Source organism: Strix uralensis, chromosome 3 (assembly GCF_047716275.1).
Source record: "Strix uralensis isolate ZFMK-TIS-50842 chromosome 3, bStrUra1, whole genome shotgun sequence".
Classification (NCBI taxonomy): domain Eukaryota; kingdom Metazoa; phylum Chordata; class Aves; order Strigiformes; family Strigidae; genus Strix; species Strix uralensis.
In genome coordinates, this window is record NC_133974.1 from 106,389,154 (window position 1) to 106,407,283 (window position 18,130).

The following is an 18,130-nucleotide window of genomic DNA, read 5'->3' on the forward strand; positions in this document are numbered from 1 at the left end:
CGTCTGAGGCTTTTGGTCATCTTCCCAGATAAGGCAGAATGCTCCTGCAGTTTTTCTCTTTGGTATTATATTTGACTCCCCTCTGCCTTTTGGGTGATGGAATAGCTGTGAATGTTTTTCAAGAAGGGTTCATTTGGGGGATCTGTCATAGCTCAGACTTCTCAGGGGTTGGTGTTGCACCTCATAGGAGATGAACAAACATATGTGATGTTGGGTCAGCAGTTTTACTCATATGGTACTTCTAGGAGAGGGAGGAGAAAAGAAGCCATAGCTGATTGTTCAAAATAGGTACTTTGTCTTCCTTCTTTCTAGCTAGTGTGGGTAGTATGGATTTTTTCAGGCTAAACAGTGTTTCAGACTGAGCATACAAACTAGTAGCTTCATGAGAATAATTGTGAAAAGGTGGCAGAGAGGGAAGGTCCAGTGGAAAAAAGGATTTAAATGAGGGCTTTCTGGCTGATAAGATGCACTTAAATCAGACAGTTCAGTGATATGGGAAAATTACAGACCTTCTTACAATTGGTGTCCAGACCAAATTAAGGAACATCCAAAGTCAGTTTCAGCTGCAGCATATAAATACAGTTGAGGTTGAACTTGCAACATGATTTGGCCCAGCCTGGGGAGAACAATTAAAAAAAAGGTTTAAAATGGGTTGGATTGTTACAGCTTTAAAACAGCAATGATAGCTTTTCTTGGCAGGGTTTGATGCCCACTATAGGACTCATATCCAGCTCCAATGTGCTAGTAGAGATAAAGTGACACATATTAGAGAGTATGTAATAAGATGCCGTTCTCTTTGCATCTTTAAAATGACCCACAGAGCCAGGACTTAACCTGTTTTGTACCAGGAATTCCATGCAGCAACTTTGCTACGACAACACCAATGATTTAAGTTTTATTTTACTACTTGTCTTTCCGAGAACTTAACCTAAACTTTAACTTAACTCTATGATTCTCCAGTGGCCAACTGTATTGTCTTAGTGTCCTTACTAGGCCAGTTGCATTTTGACCCAAAGACAACTGCAGAATGTTTTTCACCATTACAGAAATCAAGAATACAAAAGACAATTATGTAAGAGTGTCAGAGTCCATCAAACTCCAGAGCAATAATTGTACCTTGAAGGAATTAATTATTTGGGTAACGGGAAACCAGACTACCAGATCACTGGGCTATTGAGGTCATAGCTTTGGCTAGTCATCTTTTAATTCAGGCTTGGTGAAGAAATGAGGAAGTAGCAGCAGAACCAGAAGGCCCTTGTCAGAGTTTGAGTAAGGAACACATAATTTCATAAACATATCTTCAGAAAATTCCATCTTTGCCTCATTGTACCTATCTCTTCAGCTTGGAGAACATCCTGGGGTTGTTTACTTTTCATATGTTGTCATAGATCTTAGTGTTTTTTAAAAGAGGAATAGCAAGTGGTTCAACGGTGTAAAATATGTCATGAAATCTGATAATTCTTTTCTAAACCCACGCCTACCTAGACCTTTATTGGTGTATATTTTTTGGACGTGTTGAGCTTGACAGGGACAGTGTAGGCAGAAAAAATAAACCATGCATTTGTGCTATGTGAGCACTGCCAAGTGTCTTTGCTCTCAGCACTGTAGAGTCTGCTAGTGACATTTAGTGAGTCTTCGTAGCCAGTTTATGGCATAATAATTACAGGTATGGCTTCCCTGCTCTATATCAGGAGCTCAGTGTGTCATCATTACAAAGAAAGAAAAAGTTAATTTAAGAAGTAGTTACTGAAATCTTCAGGATTGGTTTCTGTTAGTGTAACCAGTGAAAGTCAGTCATGTTTACAGAGCTGCAGCAGGAGTCCCTGTAAGAGTGAGGTTTTGTTTCTTTGTTCCTTCTCCAAGGGGAATAACCTCAGGACTCTAAAATCCACTGTCTTAATGAAGCTGTATTGAGGCTTCCCTGTGTGACTGCAGGGTCAGGTCCAGGTGTCAGTATTGGTGGTAAAAAGAGGGAGGTGGTTTCAGATTTCAGTCTTCTGTTGTTCTGATGCTCAAAAGGGTCATCCAGCAATTGGATCCCCAACCTGTCCTCTTTTCTGTCTGTCTGTCTGAAGAAAGCCCTATCTTCCTTTATGTATGCCTGTCTGTTTCTCTAGTTAAGTGCTGGCATATCTATGTGTGGTAAATACCAAGACTGAAGTTAGTCAGGGAGTGTGGAATTGTGAACCATCCACGCTGCTTTGCTATGGATAAATTACGCATCTAGGGATCATTCAGTGGAAGATTCCTAGCTGCCAGTTCTGGCATGGGTTCTTCACCAAATATAGGTTCAATAACAGACATCATGTCTTACATTGTGCTGTAGGTACATACATACCTTGTTCTGTGAGAAGAGCTGCTCCAGAGCCATTGGCTCTGAAAGTCTTATCCACTGTGTTCCTAGCAGTTTTTTTCTGACTTGCACTGCAGTGTCCCTCCTCAATAGCAAATGGTCAATGTCAGGTAAAGGTCACTGGCAGCTTTGTAGGTAAAAACTGGAATATTGGAGTAAGTCTGTTACACTGCTTTTGTACTGTCTGACTTTGAAGCCTCGCTGCAAGAGGCTGGGAGCGATGTCTGAGCGGAGAGCAGCACAAGTGTTTCTGTCCAAGAGCACTGATTAGCTAATGGATGTGCTCATAACTTAATGTCACAGTAGGATAGAGTTTCAGGGCTAATGGAAAGCTGATGTACAACTGATTTACCTCTGAGGGCCAATCCCTGTTTCCAAATACAACCTGTAGGCCTCCATAATTTGGTTCACTGCATTTATATATCCCCTTTCATTGCAGAGAGACGGTTTCCAGCAGGACTCTGCAGTCACGTCAGGGTCAGGAGGGGTGAACAGAGTAATTATCTGTGGGCTTTGGGAGCCCAGATGCATTAAACAAGTTTCTGATTTCTTGGAGAGACTTTCCCTGGAAAAGAGGACAGGATTTGTGACCTGAGTGTGTCTGACAGGAAGGACAGGATCCTGCTGGAAAGATGTGCCGTTACAGCTGACGAACTGCCCATCCTTCCAGCAGTCCTGCACGTGCTGCTTCACTTACCATGTCTGGATGTCCTTAAAAGCAGCCTGACCTGGCTCATGGCAGGGACCCGTATGTTGAGCAGAAAGTAAAATTCACACAGGGGGATAAACGATGTCACATTATGCTGCTTGTTACAAAAAAAATGTAGGATTTGCTATCAGTGAGCTGAAATCTAAACAGCCTAAATGGTCCTAATAGAGGGGTTAGGGAAGCTTGCCAGAGCATGGAAAGCATAACAACTGCATTTAATAACAATCAAGCTACTCTTATAAATATTTGCATCTGCTGCTTCAAAGCCTACTACATGGTCATTCATGTATTGCAGTTAGAAAGACGAGAAGGAGGAAAAAAAAAAAAAAAAAAAAAGAGGGTGAGAAGAATAGGGCACTCCATGTTTTGCAGCTGCCGTAATAAAGAACGGGCAAAGCACCAGAAAGAAAAGAGAAAGGAAAAGAAACCCTCCAAAGTTTAATAAACACAAAAGGGAATAAAAATAAATCTTTGGAGCATTTATTACAAGCCCTTGATGGAAGGATTAGATTGAAGCTCTCAGGCTTTCCAGTGTGGGTGTATGTGTGAAGTCGGCCTGTCTGGCCTCTTCCAACAAGAAAAGAAAAGTTGTTTACATTTCCTAACGTGGGCTGTGCATATAATTGATTTTTTTGTTGTTGCAATAGCAGAAATGAAAATTCAGAGGGGGGAAAAAAGCCTCATTTGGATACAATTGAATTTAGGTCTTTTTCCTTGCCAGAACGAAAACCCAACTCTCAGAAGAGCTGTGTCAAATGGAGTGTTTTGTTTCTCCTGAAATGTCAGTACATGCAGTACTTGTGAGGAAAGCTGTGGAAACGCAAGGCTTAGTTCCTTAAACATAACTGTGGAAAGCAAAAGTGTCATCCTTTTCTGCAGGAGATTCCTGGTTTGGGGAATATCTCCAGCATGAAACAAACTCCTTCCATTCCCACTTTTGGTTTAAGGGAGCTTAACTCCATCTCACTCTCCTCCCATGAGCAATGCCTGGGGGTCTACAGGCTGTTTTGGATGGTCGGTCAGAGGATGTGTTTAGTCTCTCCTGTTGACGAAGCTCCTACCTAGAGCAATACTGGAGACTGTGGAGTATTGTGGGATAGGTGTCCTGTGCTCCTCCCATCAGTGCTTTTCTACTCTGTCAGAGCAAGGCTGCTTTCTGTCCTAGTTGCTGGCACAGGAGCTTAGAGAATGCTGGACATTGAACAAAGTCAGTAAGAAGCACAGAAACCACAGTGTCCTTATGCACTTAAACACATACCAGAATGCGTTTTAGCCTGGCAGTTTGGACTGTCCTGTGTAAAGCAGCTGATGAAGTTTCAGCTCGTTCAAGATAAAAACAAACAAAAAGAACAAAAAAGCTAAACTTGTGATGCTCGGTGTTCATCAGGCTAAAGAGAGAAGGAGGGATGCTGCCTTCACCTTCGCCAACTGTATTTTATAATTCTTGTATCAACTGTACTGTGATGATTGTGATTATGATTATTACAGCTGGAAGTCTTCAGTTTTTTGAGGGTTGAATTAATAAATAATTTAAAGATGGTAAAAATGGAATCTTTCATTTCATTTACTGTTCCCTCTCTCCAAAACAAAAGAAATCTGTGTTTTCCTAGCTACAGGAAACATATTGATTTAATTCCGCTCATTAATGATAATGGTTCAGAGAATACTTAAGGAGTCTAGTCTGCAGCAGGGTAACTGTGTTTGCAGACTAACTTGGTTAGAGTCATCCTGGTCATTGGGCCAAAACCAGAGGGGAGTCCAGAGGCATCCAGCTGAGTCTGAATTGATACAACTGTCAGGTTAAGGTGGAGTCACAAAGAGAGATAAATTGCAGCAGCTGAGATCACTTAAAGGCTAATCCAAAACCTTGTAGACTCCATAGGGTTCTTTCCATTCCCTTAAAGAGAGTTGCAAGTCTTGATTCTCAGTTTTAGTGTTGATTAATTTTCATGTAAACCCCAATTCTGCAGTCAGCCATTCTTTTTCAGAGAAAGGGTTCTAGCTAGTAAAAAGACCTATTTTTTTCAGCTGTCCATGAATAATGCCTTCTCCTAAATTGACTTCCTGTGGATACTGTCATGAATGATAGAATAAAGAAATCAAATTTCTTATGTGGGTTTTTGCAAGATATAAAACTATCTTATAAGAGAGATGAAACTTCTATAAGACAAGAATTCATTCTTATTCGTGGTGGGTGTCCCATGCCTGCCTTCCAGTGGAAAGTAAGTACTCGTCCGCTGTCTATATGAATGCACGTATCCAAGCACAAAACCTTGCACACTGAAAGAGTATTCTTTCTTTATCTTCTTTATACATGAAAGAGAGAACAATTGTGAATGCAGAGGTGGTTCAGGAAAATCCATTCAGATACATATTCACAGATTTGTAATGTACCGTATTTAAAATATAGGAACTGAAAAGAAAGACTGCAAATATAGCACAAGAAAGTTCTAGAAATAAGTTAGAAGCTAAACATAAATCAAACTGACAGTTAAATAGGACTTTTCAATCTGAAGTAAAGTCTAGATGGACAGGGTTTGTCTGTGCCAGGGCAAGTGGCGGGTTGCTAGTTTGGCTTGTCCACAGGGAATGGAATGGTAGGTTGATGCCTCAAATAAATGACAGAGAAGGACAACTTACAACTCATCCTGGAAGCATCAATCTTATATATACATATTATTATGCCAAATTATATTCCTAGTAGGATTAGGTTTGGCTGAAGAACAAGTAGTAGTCTTGGAGTTTCCTATAGCAGAAAAATAAATTGAAGAGTTTATTTCTCTCTTAAATGAGGATATAATCTCTGAACCGAGTAGCTTTTATAAGAATTTACAAAATGTATTGAAATTAAGATCATCATTGCATAAAGTTAAGCTTTTCTCAGAAAACCTTACTCTGGTGTTTTGCAAGAGACCAGCACAGCTCATGGGAGAGAGGAGCAGTTCAGGTGCAGGAGTAATTTTCATCCATTTTTCTTTGTATTCTTACTATAATGTTGTAGCCATTTTCTGCCAATAAGCCTGGTAGGCAAGAATATACTGATTATGATGCTTTGGGATTTATTTTTGAGCATTGCAGATGTGAAAATTTGAGAACATTTTTTTTGTTTCTTTAATTAAATGGGATCATAAGGAAGTCTGAGGCTTCCTGTTTGTGTTTATACCTCTTACCCATTTGACCAAACTGAGGATCTGCTTTGGGAAGTATTCTTTCAGAGGATTTATTTAAAAGTATTTTGATTTCTTGTCATCTCTCACTTATAATGCATCTATGGTTGAGGCCAAAATTATTTATTTATCTATCATCAAAGATTTTCTCATAGCTAGGGTTAGTTTTAGGGTTAGTTCTACCTCTGATCATTTAAAAAAGAGGTTTTGGCTCAATTACGTAGAGGAGGGATGTTTGTGAATTTTGTGAAGACAGAATAAATTTGCTTTATCCCTTGTGGGACTGACTTGTACTTGGTATTTATTCTGTAGTCAGTTTGAATTTAGAATTTTTCAAAGAGCTACAACAAATCTGTTATTAAATGTGTAACTGCCAGTGGTGGTGCCTTGTGTAGCCGAGAGCTACTGTGTTGCTCAGAAGTTCTGGTAATAGCAGCCAGTCTAAAAACAGTAAATATTTGGAAGAAGGTCTTTAATTTATTAGTATGTCTTATTGATATCAATAAATATTATTAAGGATTTATTCCAATTACCTTCCATCATTAATAGTTAGACATAAAGGTAAATGTACTGGACTTGGCTTCTCCCATCTCTTTACACTGACATGATAACTTGTGTGTATTTTATCTATTAAGAATTCGGTATCTTCCAGAAAAAGGCACTTTATTTGATTGATAGTTGCCTGGATAACCAAGGGAGACAGAGGGGCAGGAGGCCTCACTGGGATTTCGGACCAGGCCTGGGTCTTTCACAGGTGCTGAACTGCTCCCCTCCCTAAGATCTCCTGCCACTGCATGACAAATCCTGAGCTACATGACTAGTGGGAAAATTTCGTATTTTGTAATTATTATCTGATGTCTTCCTGCTGCTGTGGCCCCAGGGAGGCCAAGAAGCTTTGCTTCCTCAGCTGAAAATCCCTCCCTGCCCCCAAATACAGTTTTCCTCTTTCTTTTTTTTTTTTCTTTATCCACTTCAGTTTTCACACACTGCACACTTTTCCCTCGGTTTGAACAGAGATTTTTAATCAGGGCCTTTGAGTCGTTTCGACTCCTCTCTGAGTTTGGCTCTGCAGTTTGAGTGGAGCCTTGCAGGGCAGCAGGGCGAGGTGGGGTCACACACACGGGGAGGGTGATCAGGGGTGCCACCACACCCACATGTCTCTTCGTCCTGCTGACCAGGATGGGATGAAGAGGCCTCAGATGATCACTGAACCCTTCAGGGTAATCTGGGGTGTGCAGAAGTGCTTTGCTGCCTAGCCTCAGTCAGGGTTTACAGCTGAAAAGGAGGAAGAGACTGTTTTGAAACCTAAACTGATATGTTTAACACTGTTATTGAAGACTTGAGTCCATTTTTCTAACTGTTTTTTTGCCTTCCCCTCCGATATGTAGTGAGGGGTTGTTATGTTTATGGCTTTTACTGCTTCCAAGTGGTCAAAATTAATGAAATTCTGTTTATAACATCTACTGTCTGCTTGCCTTTTCCCTCCCTTTCTTCTTCCTCTTCTCTTCCTGCCCTTGTCACTATAATCAGAATGAATATTTTGTTCCAATAAAATCCTTTAATAACTAAATATGAAACAAAATCTGAAGCTGGCTAATTTGTGCTTCATATTCTGGGGGGACTAGGGCTTCAGAGAACACACAGATCAGATGATTTGCCGTTATTTGTCATCTTAGTGGATCCCTGTGAACTCTGTGCAAGTCTGAAGGCATTTGCCAGATACCAACTGCTACGATTTTTTCCCAATTTATAAGCATCTGGGATTTTCCACCAGTATGTTGAAAGAGGGGAGGTTTAAATGCATGACCTGAAATAGAGTTGGAAATAGTTGTTAATCTCTATTAACATGGTATTCCTATAATCAAACACATGTGGGGTTGGTTTGGGTTTTTTTTATTAAATTGTTAATAATATTAAATTGGCCATTGGAAACTGAATCATGCTGCAGATATTTCCCTTACTGAGGCTGTCTTTTATTACACTGTTAGAAGGAACAATGTATTTTATCGTTTAAAAAAAATAATAAAATCACACTGCCTTCTTGCAGATGCCATCCCACCGAGCTATTACAGCCTTTACTTCCGAATCGTCAGATTTGATGTCTCGGCGATGGAGAAGAATGCCTCCAACTTGGTGAAGGCTGAGTTCAGGGTCTTCCGGCTGCAGAATTCAAAGGCACGGGTCTCAGAGCAGCGGATAGAGCTGTACCAGGTATGGTGACACCTCGCACGCGTCAGCTCCCCGTCTTTCTGCAGCAAACCCACCTGGTAACTGTTTAGCAGGTGGAACAAACCACGGGGAGAAGCGGTTGAGTCCCATCTTTCCAAAGTAGCCTCTTACTTCCCATATCTTTCCTAGAAAGCTCAAATGTGCAAACTTTTTCTAGGAATTGTGCCTCAGGACTCCAAAGTTTAAGCATAGAGCAATAAGTGACACAACAAGACATCAGCAAGTCATCCCCAGGATCTCTGTCTCCCAACACCTGGCCTGTACTGTAGTTTACATAGAAGTCAAGTTCCTCTCTCTGGCCTCTGTTCAGGACAAGCCTGTTAACCGTTCCTTGCAGAAACATCATTCCTAATAATTGAGTTTCAAAGCTTAACATTTTCAGACCTGGCTTCTGTATAGTAGCCCAGGGGTTGAGGCAAGGGAGTGAGTGGACAATTGAGGGATTGAGGAGTGAGGAAGAAAATGACCCCATGACTCTCTCACTCCTGAGTGTTGATAAGATTGATGTAATTTAATCTTTAAAGCCATTAAAGTCACTTATATAGAGTCTGTGTGTTTGTGCAAATACTGTCTAGAACATCTTTCACCTAAAGTATAGGTCACTTTTCTGAGAAACACAGCCACCAGAAGGGGCTCAGTTCCCAGTTCCCCCATTTTTATACTGAGAAAAACTCATGGTTGTTCCAGCAACCTGGGACTTGTTCTGCTGAAAACCCTGCCAGATAGGATATCACCTTGTAAAAGTGTATTGAGCCCCTCTTTGGCTCTGTTCTTGCTGCTGTCATTAGCTATGCCTGAGCACTGCCCTGGGTTTGCAGCACTGTGGAGTCCGGTTCAGATCCAGTGGGTACAAATTTGAGTTAGTCTTCTCCCTCACTTTCAACATTCACCTTTTCCTGCCTGGTCTGGTCAAGTGCAAGCCAAACTTGGAGCAGAGAGGGTGGAATTTGGGTTCACATGCTTGCTGAAGTGACAGTATAAGCCAGCCTTAGAGGCTGACAGCAGGGAAAGGTGCACTGGACTGTTTAAATGTAGGAGAAGTGTGATTCCCAGTTGAATGTGGTTCAGGCCCACAGGTGGTCACTGGGTGCTTGGCTTCACGACTACAACCTGACTGCCTTCCTTCCCAAGGAGAGGCTGGCAGAAAAGTTGAGTAAGTAACATGTAATCTGTTAAAAGAGAAACATAGGAATCTTTAATGAGCATCACTGGTGCCGTCTATATAGAACAGCCGTCACAGAGAATTACACTACGAGTCCCTGTGTTGCTGCCACACCAGCCTGTTGAAACAATTGTATGTTCTGGCTTGACCTCACTGTTCAGACATCCTAAAAGGAGTTGATGGCATCTCTGGGCTTTCTGTTGTTCTACTTTTGAGAGCTGTTAGTCAGCCACCTGAAAGGAGTACAGCTGCGGTTGACTGAGCGCGGTTCATTGCCTTTCCGTGTTTGAGGAACGTGGGACGCAAAGGGTTCAGCGGAGGTAGGGAAGAAAGGGCCTTTGCTTGGCTGAGATTTCGCCTTGTGATGAGAAACAGCTGGAGCTTATTTGAGAGAGCCTGACTCCAGCAAGCCTGTGCCCATGGAAATGACTGACACCTGCATCCAGGGCAGGTACTTGGGTCCTTTAGGTAAATATATAGCTGGGGAGTAAGGCAGTTTCTTTTTTAGGCTGGGTGGGGCATACTGAGTGAAGTGTTAGGTGAGTAATGAGTGCAGGTTATTGTAGAATTAGGTCTTTTCTCCACCAAGTAACAGGCAAGCCAAAGGCAGCAAGCTCTGAGTGTGTGTTTGTGCCAGGCATATTTTAGGCATGTTACTTTGCTCCTTTGCCTGTAGAAAGGCAAGCTGCCTCTGAAGCATTTCCCTTGCAGAGCACCTATTAAAATGGTAGAAGCTGCCTGTTAGTTGCTCCGTCTGCTTTACTTCTTACAAGCTCCTGTAACCTCTTCTGCTGGTTGCTTTTTCCCCACTTTGGTCATATTTATTTCTTGCAACCTTGTATGCAGTTCTTCCCAAAACCTTGTATGAAGATACTGTCTTAGCTCTGTGATGACCAGTCTGAACTGCATGGATTCCCTGCTAGCAGCTCTACAGCAGGAACATCAGAGACCCTAAATACTGCTGCATCTAACCTCCATCAGAACACCTGAGGTTAGCATGCAGCATTTAACAGGAAAAGGAAAAGCAGGGAGAAATTGAAGAGGAGGGACCCTCCTTATGGGTTCCTTCCAACTTGAGATATTATATTCTGTGATATATTGTAGGACAGTGCTATAGAAAGCATCCTAAAACTTAGTATATGAATTTTAGAGATTAGAAAGAAGAAAACCTAGGGAGCTGAAGGTGAGGAAGGATGGGTAGGAAGCATTGGTGACACAGTGGTGCTAGAGGAGCTTCAGGGCTGTGTAATGATAGATTGATAGTGCAGATAGGTGTGTCTACCAGTGGAGGAAGGTACAAACATGGAAGGTAAAAGGGGAGAATGAGGAAGATGCTCATTTCAGTGCAAGTGGGAGAGGCAAATACATTCTGTAAGGGCTGAAGACTTACTCGGGTGTCTTTGTTTCCAGCATGAGAAGCCATGCATGGAGAGTGAGCCTCACAGAGGAGATGCTGGTGGAGTTGGCATGTGCAGCCACCATGGCTCCTCTGTGCATAAGCACTGCTTCCTGTCTTGTGAGATACATGCTGGGCTTGCCAGGGCTGTTGTGCCCAGAAGGAACAATGTGGTTTTTCGTCTTGCATAAGCAACATTTAATTATTAGGGTGTTTTTTTTTTTTTTTTTCCCCTCTCACCAAGTTTCGAGTTGCCTAGCATTTTGCTTTGTTGGGGAGATCTTGATGAGAGTATTTGAAATTCCTCTCATACCTGCAGTTGCAGGGAATGATTGTTCCCATGTCCCCTCATCTTTCTCAGTCAAGCAGGAAGAGAGGGACAGAAGTCTTCTGGATAGAGTCAGAGCTGTGTTGTGGTTCACTGGGAAGGTAGCCGTGCAAGTCTCCTAACTGCTCTCTAAGAGCTCTCTGCTTTAGTCCAGTGGCAGTTTAGTAGTAGTATATATACCACTGTTGCAGAAGGGACAATATTACTCTGAAGGACTATTTTAGGATCAGCTAGAGACAGATGTGCCGGGTAAATGGAAAAAATCAGCAAGCAGAATATAAATATTTTGTTTCTTCTCCTGATTCTTTCTTTGTGTGGTCCTCTGACCTTACAGATCTACCCCTTGAAATGAGAAAAGAAATGCAAGACTGCACCTTTTCGGCTAAGCTTTCCTCAGGCTATACTTGGCACCCTTTACCAAACCACATCAGAAAAGGACTTTGTGTTTTCCTGCAGCCCTTGTTTGCACTGACTCTGGGAAGGCAGTCTGGGGCTGCGTGGTGTGGCGAGCCAGGGCCGTGCCCCTTGCTCCCAGCCCCCAGCGCAGCAGCAGCAGGACTGTGTTCCCACCTCAGAGGCAGGGCTGGAGCAGAGAGCACCCCGTCATACTTGTGCTGGGAGCGAGTGGTTGTAGATCTGTTTGCCAAGTCTGCTGCCCCCCGGGTTTCTCTGGGGAGTAGGTCCTGGAGATTAACTCTCATGGAGGTGCCCTGGACACGTCCATGAAGCCAGTGGGTGAGTGGTAATCCCCGAGAGCAGAAACAGTTTCTTTTAATGTTTGTTTTCACCCAGAATACTTCTCTTGGTATTTAAGGATTAGTCAGTCACATCTGTGTGTTCCCATACAGATGGGAAGCACAGCGCACATATTAGTCTTAGGATGGAAAATAATAAAATTCGTAGAAGTAGGAATTAAGTTTCTTTTATAAGGCTGGTATGAAAGCTGCTGTCTCTTCTTGGCTCTGGTTAAGTGAAGCCACAGAGAATTAAATTCTTTAAAAGTACTGTCTTTTCTGTTGTTTCTTCTGCCCGAAAGTGAGGGTTAATCTGCTGGTGGTGCTGCTGATCATCAGCACATTGGAGAGTGGGGAGCTGGAGGGAAGGAAGGAAGGGAGGAAGCGGCGTGACCTCACGCAAGTGCTCTCCCGCACTTCTCCTCCCTGCGCCGTGTTCGCTTGATACGCTTCTCAATGTGCATGGAGCCTTCAGAAAATATTAAGGGGATAAAGTACTTTTGGGGGAGGGAGGAGGAGTAATATTAAATAAACAAGTTTTAGCATCCTCCAGTGGCCCTTGCTATGTTTTTAAAGATTTATGCCAAATGCAGGCTTTATTGGAATTTGATCAGATAAAGCTCAGTTGTTATGGGAATGTCTTTGTTCATCCGTTTTCTTGCCTGCTTTGAAGACTTCCTTGCATCTTTCTTTTATTAAGGTGCTTCTGTATTTATGAATAAAGTCCCTGCACCCTTCAAAAAAAAAAGCTTGTCTCTTATGAATAAGCATTCCAAAAAACAAATAGGCACCACTGCAAAGCTGGATGAGTGGAAACCGTCGCAGGGTGAAAAGCTTCAGACAGCATTGTGGGATTGTTTTTAAGGTATTTTTATTATGTACAGATGGTCAAACAATGACAAGTAATAATTACATCTTCTGGAAGCAGTGTCATGTCTTGTTAACTCATCATAAAGCATCACAAAAAATGCAGCCAAAGCGCCGTTTTTTATCGTCATTATCTGTGGCTGCTGTGGGTGGAGATACTTGAGAGACTGTGGATGATGGGGGACGTACCATGGGACGTATCAGAGTGCAGGGTTGGAGCAAAGGAATGGCACCAGCTTAAAGTCTGGGGGAACACATTGGATTGCGATGAAGAATTTGAAGCAAGCAGGAGCAGAACTTTGGTCTTTCCATGTCGGGGAGGGCCTGGTCCATGCCGAGGGCTCCTGTGGAGCTTGCTTGGGGTCTAGGAAGAACCATCTGCCCTCCAGACAGTGGTAACCCCCGTTTCTTTAAGGGCCTCTCTCCCTGCTTGGAGGTACAAGGAGGAAGATGCTGTGGAACATATTACTCCATTATGAGTCAGATTTAAATTTAAACCACAGTCAGTTGTTCAAATACTTTCAATTCAGACAGTGTTTTGTCTTGTTTTTCAGTTAGGGAATACGTTTAGAGCGAGCTACTATAGATTTGGGCCAAATCTCCGCAGTGCAAATCTGAGGCAATTTACACTGACTGCAGCAGAGCTGCTCCAGACTGATCTCCTTATAATCAGGAGCAGAGGGGCCTTGCTCTCTTTTCTTGCCAAAAGTGCCGTCTTTAATGCCACGGAAGAAAATGCCAGGAAGCAGGATTTGTGGCTGTGAGCTGGCGCAGGATGTCTGTATTACAGATATCACCTGGGGCATTTGATTTTAATTGACTGCCGTGTCTGTGACCCACATCCAAAGTAGTATATTTGGATCTCACAATTTATGTATTGCTGTCCTGAAACCAGACTCTGAAAGGTTACAAGGTTACATTAAATGGCAAATGTACAGTGCTCTTTGAAGTGCCAAACCTGATACAAAGCGTGGACCTAATAACTTTCTACTCTACCAACCTCCTCCTCCTTCCCCTGCCCCTCAGCAATAGCTCAGGACTAGAGGAAGTTAATTTCCAGTATATTTCAGTCAAATTGATGCTTTCTCCTTGTTCCAGAATAATTTTTTTTGGTTCAAAATACTGTATCACCTACAAAAAAAAAGTCAGTATGCTGAAGACCATGTATAGAGTACCTTTGGCAAATAATCTGTGAGTGTGGGTGAGGGGAGGTATTTATTGCTGCGTCATATTCACTGTGATTTGAGAGCTTATCTGAGATGCAGCCACATCTTGCCAGGAACAGAACAGTTACTGAAGTCAACTTGAAGAAGTATATAATATCCCCATTAGCTACTGGCACGAGCCGTCATGTACTCCCAGCTCAACACTGCCATGTGTAGAAATGTGGGGCACTGAGCTGATAGATTTACTGCTGTTTGCAATGTGTGTACATTATAGGGAGCTTAAGAATGCAGGACATGGGTGAGAAACCAGCCACTAAGTTTGGGTTCCTGCTCTTTGGGCTGCAGTCTGGTGGGGTAGCAAGCCCATGTTACACTGAGACACAAGCAAGTTCTAACCAAGTACTGCAGTGTGGTAGTTACTGGGCTGAGGAACATCAGGTTGGCTTGCTGGCCTTGCTCTAGGGTGCCTATTGGAGGGGGAAAGGTAAATATTGCTGGTTTGGGGAGGTGTAGGAAACAACGTGAAGCTTTGTTGGAGAGAAGCCTGTGTGAAGAAGAATAGATGATGGAATAAAATGGAGGAGGACGGGAGCGGTTTGGGTGGAAGCCTGTAGGTGGTGGGAAGAGAAAACCACAAGGAGAATCATGACTTATGGAGAACAATGCAGGCAAGCGGAAGGGAAGAAAGAGGAGTGATTTGCAGAAGTAAAGACAGCATCCTAAAAGAAGCAGTAAGTCCAAATATTCAGATAGCAAAGAAAGTTGCATGCCAAAATGTTACAGTAAAATGCATGTGAACGTGACATAGGGCTGTCAGGGACAGGACCAAGGAAGAGGAAGGGCTTGGGAGACCTGTGCATAAAGGGGAGATGAACACAGGAGTACCTTGCAGGATCTAGGGGATTTGGCTAGAAGACAGGGGAACCCACTCTGTTTTTGTTGACTTTGTCTCCTCTTTGTTGATACTTTAATAAAACATAATGTGCCTCTGGCAAGTTAAAGCTAAATGCTAGATAAGTTTACAGGACTTTTTTTTTTGTTTTGCTTCATTTTATATAAAATCTTTCTTTGGAGCTATCTTAAAATCTCCTAAACAGCAGGAAATTGCACTCAATATTTCAGAATCTTCCAGGAGAAGGACCCCAGACCCTCCGTTCTTGTTTATTGCTTATACAATGCAGAGTCTTCCTGCCTGCTTAAGCATAAATCAGACTGAACGGCCTCAGGGCTGTATCCCCAACTTACACTGCACATGCATCTCCAGTGGCAGGAGGAAGGCCCTGCTTGGGGAACAAATAGAGAGGAAATCCCTTCTTAGGATCCATTCTCTTCCCAGAGCTCATCCCCTCACCACAGGGCGATGCAGTGAGTGAGCCACAGTGATTCCATAACATTTGACTTCCCCTCCTTTTTTGACCTGCTTTAGCTGCTCATCTCTTTAGCCCCCTTGCACTTCACCTTCTTTTACCTTTAAGTGAGTAGCAGCCAACGCTGTAAGAATCCTACTGCAGCTGTAGCCCATCCAGATATAAAAGGGTTTGGGTTATGTGTGCAATATGTTCTTTTTATTTGCAAGTTTTCATGAAGAACGTGTCTGGCAAGTTCTGAGCAGATGGATCAGAGAGCTATGGGTTTTTTTAAAACTTTGGCAAGTACTCCATACCTTTGTATTTTGGCAGGAACACTGCATCTCATATACTAGTCTCTAAAGATTCTGCCCTCGGTTTGAGCCTGATTCGGAGACCTTTGCAAATATTGGAGAGACTTCCATTGATAAGCAGGGGGGCTGTAAAGCCCTTTTAACTCGATAGCACTGAAGGCAGTCTGAATTACTCTTTTGCAGAAGCAGTTACAAGAAGAGCTTAAAAATTCGCACTGAGAATTTTTGAAAAAATACACAGTCAGTCTCTTGCACTACTGGCGATAAGAAGAAGCTAAGATTTTGGTAGCCAGCAGATTCCCAGTTATCTGGCAAAAGTTACTGCATGGAGGCTTGCACTTTACAACATATGTTTCCACATATAATGAGTAAGAAACTGGAGAGGTTTGCAACAGAATTAAGGGTTTGCTTATCCTTGTGTCCAAGATAGGATCAAAGACCTCGAACTCAACCAAGGAGTGAGAAAGGATTGAGAATTAGCGTGGTCATTTTTTTAACTGTAAGCTTCAGAAAGGGCTGGATGAAGTCCCTGAGAGCTGTCTGAGGACACCTTTGAAATCTGGAACTAGGCAGCGAGTGAATCTTTCAGTAGGGTTAATAGTACGTAAGAATTTGGAAACCACAAGCAGCTGCATATGCAGACCTTGGGAATCTGGTTATTCTGCTGCAGAGTGTTAGGCTGGAGTCCTCTGCAGGTTTCTTCTAGTTCAGAAGTGGTTATCCTAAACGGCAGTTTTCAGCCATGATGTTGTGCATAGCTGGACTTATCTCTGCTCTGATGTTAACCAGCATTAGCACATCATTTACCACTGGATCTCATTGTTTGGGCTTATTTACTTTGATCTTTCAAGTACATGTCGGGTTATTTCCATTATTTTAAAAGGCCCTTGAATTTTCAGTGGAAACCATGGATAATGACTGATAAGTAAGAGAAAGATTAGTGAGCCTGCCAAGATGTTGTAATACACAAGAACATCGCAGGAGTCTGAAATGACAGAGAAGAGAAGGGAAGGAAGTTATCAGGGAGCCAACAGCATCTGGAGGGAGGAGATCAGACAGTCCAGAATGAATGGAGAGGAAAACAGATTAATAGCAGGTTTTTACAAGATAATGCCATATTTACTGCTATTCAGTGATTGCAGAACCCACACTGGATCACAGCAGTGACCATCCCAAGTTCCAGGGCAATGCAGCAGACAGATATTTTTAAGTGGCCATATGATCTTACTATTATGTTTTGAAAGTTCATCAACTTGTTTTAAGAAGCTGTAAGTCGCCAAAAATATTTCTTAACAGTTGGTGACCATAATTCTCCAAACTAGCTATAAAATGCCCTTGTTGTTGCTAAAGCTTGGCCTTTGATGTGTGCCTAGGGTTTTCTTGGCTGCAGCAGATGTATGTCATTGATGCATCGGCCTGTGTATCATCACTGCTGAACCACATTCAGTTTTTTGTTTGTTTGCTTGCTTGCTGGGGAGGTGATGAATTTATTAGCCAAAACTATTCCACTGTAAATTATACTTAATTGTAATTTTCCTATTCTTCTGCATCTGATTGTGGTAACTATAGAAGACTAGAAGTAGTTATTGGCCAGTAGTTATTGGAAATAAACTAAGCAAGTTGCTGTTTTGGAGCTCTAGTTATTTGAAAGAACCAGCATGTCTTTCTGTCGAATTTTTTCCTTTTATGTGTGTAATGAGTCATGAAGACAGGCTGTTCTGGCATCTGCTCTCAGTGGTTATTGTCTAGAATACATACACTAATGTGTTCATTCAGTTATCCCCTGCTTTAGCTGCCTATATATATGAGAAGGGGAGTAGGCAAAGGAAAATTTGAGCAAAATAATTACATTTCTATTAACAGAGTCTTGGGTTTTGGAGGTTTTTTAGGGTTTGTTTTTGAACCAGTATAATTACACTGACACCAAACGCTGCTGTTCTACTTACATCAGCTTCTGATATACCCCATTTTTTAAAGAAGCCATGTTTCTGCTAATTTTGCAAACATTCTGCTTTGGTTTTTATCATGAATTACATAGTGTTCTCAGTGTACTTTACAGTTTATAAAATACAGACTAAGAAAATCCTTGTTCTTATTTTTATATTCAGAACTGTGTGATAGTTACTTGAAAGTATAAACATGTGTGCATATAAACAGTTTCATCCTCCAGTATTTTAAAGAAGATTTCAGCTACTTGATACCTGAATTTTAAAAAAAATATATCAGTTAATGCTCTGCATTTGATCTGAAAAATAAGCATAACAAGTGACAGAAGTAATTTAGAGATCAGTATTTTCTGGAAATTCGCTTGTCATTCTTCTGAAAAGAGTTTGTGACAAAACTAAAGCTTTTCACTGCT

General features: G+C 42.0%; 1 protein-coding gene across 1 annotated transcript in view; it reads left to right on the forward strand.

Moving 5' to 3' along the window:
- Positions 1–18,130, forward strand: part of TGFB2 (transforming growth factor beta 2) — a 66,294-nt gene that overhangs the window by 34,498 nt on the left and 13,666 nt on the right. The window contains exon 2 of the mRNA XM_074863732.1: positions 8,277–8,440. Within this exon, the coding sequence (XP_074719833.1) occupies positions 8,277–8,440 (164 nt within the window). The remainder of the gene's footprint in view (positions 1–8,276; positions 8,441–18,130) is intronic.